Genomic DNA, 5,946 nt, shown 5'->3' with positions numbered 1-5,946 from the left:
GTATATAGCTCTCTCATTGAAAATCCTGATTTCTTTGCTTCTTTCTGTCGCCATATGGGATGAAGCCAAAGATAGTCTACGAAACAACTGGAAACTGAGCACTTATTTCGTGTACGTTACTTTCTCGCTGATTATTCTGATTTCTTTGCTTCTTCCTGTCGTGTAAGATGCTTGTAAAGTAAATTCGATATTGCGTTTAAAATCACAGTAAGCATTTTACATGTGTTCGTCAATATTGGTGGAAGCTAATATTTGATGAGTTCTTTATGCTCTTTTGAAAGTATTTTAAGCTTAAATGGTCTTGAGGAATGTAACATACTCGACAAAGTTATCGATCAAACTAATGTACACAAGCATAATGATGCTATGGTGACAATAAGAGTGCAAGAATTCGGATCCTATTATACAAATACGTGTATTATAAGTGTAATCGTGTTGCATGTGAATGCCACGGTTTTTGGACGAACTCGTGAACCAGATAGAACACCTCTGAAAAGATTTGGACGTCTATCTAAGAAAAGCAGAAAACTACAAAGTTTTGTGAGACCTGTATAAGTAAAAACACACCAACGTTGTCCAAAGTATATCGCTTTAGGAAATATGCAAGAATTCGCAAGAAAATGAATAAACTCCATGTTAGGATTGTAGCCGGCGGGAAAAGTAAGAAAGAAATTTAACCCATTTGAAAACGGTACTATTTAATGAAGTTCAGTCACAAAAGATATGGGACCACAACTGTCCATCCAAAGAAGAATGTCAAATACTTGCTGTAATATATTCATACGTCATCATACCCATGATGCTTCGTGAATAAAGGAGAGAGAACTCACCTTGTAGTTGTTGTGGTTTTCTTAGTGTGATTATCCTAAAATACAACATTTCTGGCGACAAGGATGGCTGCTAGTGCACCGTTTGGTAAAGTTGGGGAGTTTAGTCCCGAGAAAGAGACTTTCAGCGCCTATGTTGAAAGAGTTGAGATGTTTTTCACTGCAAATGGTATCGTCGAAGGAGCGGGCGAACGTCAAGAGGCGGCCAACGAACTGGTCAAAGAAAGACAAAGGGCAATTTTTCTCACAGAAGTTGGACCAGAAGTTTATTCTACACTAAGCAATCTTGTGGCGCCCATGAAACCGAAGGAAATTCCACTGACCGAAATAATCGAATGTCTGAAAAAACACTATAATCCGCGTCCACTTGAGATTGCCGAAAGTTTTCACTTTAGCACACGTAATCAAAAGCAAGGTGAATCCGTGAATGACTTCATTGTTGTATTGAAGAAATTGTCTATACACTGCAATTATGGACTGTTTCTGGACAGAGCTCTGAGAGATCGATTTGTTTGTGGCCTCAACAATGTCAAGATACAAAACAAGTTACTGAATACCGAAGACCTTACGTTTGATCGAGCATGTCGGATTGCAAAGTCCATGGAGATGGCTGAGAAGAATTCACAAGAATTTCACCCTGCTGCTGCCGTAGGAGAAAGTGAAGGAGGAACTGTTAACCAACTTAAAACTGAGAAAGTTAGCGTAAAGGAACACTCGTCCAAAAAATCATGTTTTAGATGTGGAGGAAAACACAACTATAATAGTTATAAGTTTAAAAATGCTAAATGTTTTAAGTGTTCAAAAATAGGGCATATCGCCACAGTATGTCGTGCTAAAAGTGAAGAAAACAAAGCGAACTCGTTTTCGCCTAAGGGTAGCATTCAAAACATGCACAGTAATGATGAATATGATGAACTGGGTATATTTTCTGTCGAAACCACTGTGTCGAAGAATCATAAGTACAAAGTTAACATGTCACTCAATGGTTGTATGTGCGAGCTGGAAGTGGATACTGCAGCAGATCGCTCAATTATGAGTAAGAGTACTTACTTACTAAAATTCAGTAACTTCTCCCTTGCACCTTTAAACGCTATACTTAAGACCTACACGGGGAGCTGGTAAGTGTGTGTGGAGAAATGAGATGTGATGTGGTATATAAGGGCCAAACTTACTCGTTACCCTTGTTAGATGCAGATTACACAGGAGAACCAACTTTGCTTGGGAGGGATTGGCTTAGTTGTGTTAAGTTGGATTGGGAAAAAATCTTTCAGATTAGAAGCCTAGAACCTCATGGAAACACAAGTCAGCTTGGCAACTTAATTTGAAAGCACAATTTTCTCTTTGAGGATAGTTATGAAGGTCTTCAGGGGTTGGAAGCCCATATAACTATTAAAAAGGGGGCAAAACCTGTTTTGCCTTAAAAGATGCAGTTGAGAGTGAGCTAGATAACAAATCAGTCAGAATATGCGGTGATTATAAGGTCACTATAAACCAGTCAGTGGAGGATGAACCATACCCTCTTCCAACTACACAAGACTTGTACAATGCTCTTAGTGGCTCCAAAGGTTTTAGCAAACTTGATTTGTCGTACGCTTACGCTCAACTTAGTGTTGACAAAGAAAGCCAAGAATACCTTACCATAAATACACATAAGGGGCTGTATTCTTACACCATGCTTCCTTATGGGGTTAAATCCTCCTCAAAACTCTTCCAGGCATAATGGACCTTATATTACAGGGAGTAGAAAGGTGAGTTTGCAAGCAAGATGATATTCTCATAGGTGGTGCGGACTCTCAGGAAAATCTGAGAATCCTTTCAGAGGTATTAGAACGCCTGCACAAATATAATGTACACTTGAAGCTATCCAAGTGCGAATTTCTGAAAACAGATGTAGTTTACCTTGGCCTTCGAATAAGTGAAGCTGGACTACAGCCGGTCGAAGAAAAACTTGAGGCAGTTAGAAAAGCACTAGTACCAAGTGATGTCAGTGAGTTAAGGTCATTCCTGGGAATGATCCAATATTACCATTCCTTTCTTCCGAACCTAGCGAGTACTCTAGCACCCCTTCATGATCTTTTAAAGAAGGGAAAGGCATGGGTTTGGACTACTGAGTGCCAAAAGGCCTATGATGCCTGTAAAGAAGGCCTTACAAGTGACTCTATGCTAGTTCACTATGACGTCACTAGAGAGCTTAGGCTGGCCTGTGATGCCTGCAGTTAAGGGCTTGGAGCTGTCATTAGTCATGTGATGGATGACGGCAGGGAAAGGCCCATTGCTTATGCCTCAAGAACTTTAACGTCTAGTGAAAGGAATTACGCCCAGATTGAGCGTGAGGCACTGTCTATCATCTATGGGGTAAAGAAGTTTCATCAATTCTTATATGGGCGGAAGTTTACTTTGGTCACAGATCACAAACCTCTGCTGTCAATTCTTGGACCAAAGTCGGCCATTCCCACATTAGCTGCAGCCCGGATGCAGCGGTAGCCTCTAGTTTTGTCAGCATATGACTATGAGATTGTATTCAAATGATCTGAAGATCATGCCAACTGTGATGCATTGTCACGACTGCCACACAAAGGCTCTGATCTAGCTAGTGAAGCTTCAATTTATCGTGTAAGTGCTGTTGATGATGATTTTCCCATCTTGGCCAAAGACATTGCCAGAGAAACCCAACATGATCCAGCAGTGAGCAAGGTCCCTCATTTTGTTATGTCTGGATGGCCAGACAGATGTGAGGATGAAACATTAAAACCTTATCACAATCGTAGGCTAGAGTTGTCCTGTGAGCAAAGCTGTACTCTTTGGGGTTCAAGAGTAATCATCCCACCTTCTCTAAGAGTCAAAATGTTGAAGGAGTTGCACTGGAACACCCTGGTATGTGCGGGATGAAGGCAATTGCACGCTCATGTGTGTGGTGGCCCAAAATGGATGAGGAAATAGAGGATGTAGTGAGGTCTTGTACAGTGTGTCAGAGCACTAGGAGTTCTCCGCCATGTGCACCTTTAATTCCATGGAAATGGCCAAGTAAACCATTCCAGAGAATTCATGTCGATTTCTGTCAAAAAGAAGCTGATTACTTCCTAGTAGTTGTTGATAGCCACTCCAAGTGGATAGAGGTCAAACATATGACCTCAACCACGACTGATAAAACAAGTGATGAGTTACGGTTGATCTTCGCAGAGCATGGTTTACCAGAAGAGCTAGTCTCTGACAATGGTCCACATTTGTGTCCCATGAGTTTTCTGAATCTATGCGTAAAAGTGGAATAAAACACTCTTTGGTCCCTCCCTATCATCCACCATCCAATGGGGCAGCTGAGAGGTCTGTGAGAGTGTTGAAAGGAGCATTGATAAAGCAAGTATTGGAAGGAACCAAGGGAATATCCATGAAGCATAGATTGGAAAATTGTTTGTTTAGGTATCGCACAACCCCTCACAGCACCACTGGTGTGACCCCAGCAGAACTCATGGTAAAGCATAAATTAAGAACTAGGCTAAGCTTAGGTAAACCTGATCTAGAACAAGCTGTTCAACACGAGCAAACTAAGCAAGCAGTTTATAAGGATCCTAAAGTTGATGCAGAGAGATTTTTCCAAGTATATGATAGAGTGCGTGTACGAAACACCAGACCAAAATCTCAGGCTGATGGGTGGGTTCCAGGGACAGTTGTTAAAGTCTGTGGTCCCAGAACATATATTGTTAAAACAGGATATCGGAATCGTTATGTCCACACTGATCACATGATAAGGGCTTGTGACAATGCACCTGATAGGGTTGAGGAAGCTGAAGTTATGGTTCCTGAGTCATATGAACAGCCTGAGTAAGAAATAAAGGAAAATCCTGACAAAACCTCAGAATTGTCACAGATACCAGATAACGCAAATCCAGTTGTGTCAATGGCACCTATTTGTTTAGGTCATGAGGCCTCCGCCTCTCCATGTGTTTTGAGGAGATCCGAAAGAGTTGAAAAACCTGTTGATAGACTTAACCTTTGAGCATCTAGGTATTTTCATTTGCTGATTGTTATTGTTGAGTTATGTTGAAAAAGAAACCCCATTTTGCTTTGTGAGGGAAAGTAGTGTAATATATTCATACGTCATCATACCCATGATGCTTCGTGAATAAAGGAGAGAGAACACACCTTGTAGTTGTTGTGGTTTCTTAGTGTGATTATCCTAAAATACAACACTTGCATGTTTTTTTCATGCAATTTGCCAATGAGAGAATACATGAATGCATCTCACATAGGTAATTGTACCAGGTACAACTAAAAGGCTCTTAGGCCTTTACAGATTATGCTAGTAAAAGTAGCATATTATACTAGTAGCATTGCTTTTTTCTTGGCGAAATTGTGCTAAAATTATGCTCTTTTTTTCCAAATTATGCCCCTTCTTTAAAATTATGCTCCTTGAAAAAATTGCAAATAAGTCCAAAAATACATTTTGTATTAGAAGCCGCTGGTCTACCAGAGAGAAACGCAACAAATCCACAATGAAATTCAAATAAACATGTGGTTCATGTTAACATACATACTAGCACTAGACTATACATGGCCTTCAATGTGACTTCTGAATCCGGTGCACCCCAGACCCGGGCTCAGACCGTTTCAGACGCCGCTCAGTGATTCACAGTGAACTACAAATGCTACAACTTGAACTTAAACTTAAAACATCGAATAACGTTACAAAGTGCCTGGTAGCATCAAAACTGATCCGATAATTATCAAAATATGCGAATTATGCTAGCATTGCTACTTGGCAGAAATTATGCCAGTTTGCTCAAATTATGCCAAAAATTATGCCAGCATAATCTATAAAGGCCTGCAAGCTCTGCACTGCACTGATATAAACAAAAGCCCTGGTCCTGATCAGCACAATGTTGACCCTAATGTTGCTGTATTCGGACAAAATGCTGAACAACAATGTGTTACAATGAGTTTGTATGCTTTAATATACTATGATATGAAGGGAATAAGCTGTCCTGATGACTTCATACAAATTATGAATAATGTTGAACGTTGGAAGTCAATTGTATTCTAGTTTGTCACAATTAGCCAGACAGTCTTTTTTGATGCTAACGGAACTGCCAACAATGACAACAATGCGGCTTACAGTGTTGAA

General features: G+C 40.3%; 1 protein-coding gene across 1 annotated transcript; it reads left to right on the top strand.

The window, feature by feature from the left end:
- Positions 1-232: 232 nt before the first annotated feature.
- LOC148732747 (uncharacterized) lies at positions 233-2,256 on the top strand. The gene has a single exon (XM_088759275.1). It carries the CDS (start codon positions 894-896, stop codon positions 1,947-1,949), a length of 1,056 nt encoding a protein of 351 aa, XP_088615401.1. The 5' UTR covers positions 233-893; the 3' UTR covers positions 1,950-2,256.
- Positions 2,257-5,946: the final 3,690 nt, after the last annotated feature.

Source organism: Stylophora pistillata, chromosome 4, assembly GCF_964205215.1.
Source record: "Stylophora pistillata chromosome 4, jaStyPist1.2, whole genome shotgun sequence".
Taxonomy (NCBI): domain Eukaryota; kingdom Metazoa; phylum Cnidaria; class Anthozoa; order Scleractinia; family Pocilloporidae; genus Stylophora; species Stylophora pistillata.
The sequence above is the reverse complement of the archived record's forward strand: the minus strand, read 5'-3'. Positions and strand labels throughout refer to the sequence as shown.

Excerpts from the sequence above, each read along its gene's own strand:
- LOC148732747 (XM_088759275.1), top strand. The coding sequence starts at position 894 with ATGGCTGCTAGTGCACCGTTTGGTAAAGTTGGGGAGTTTAGTCCCGAG.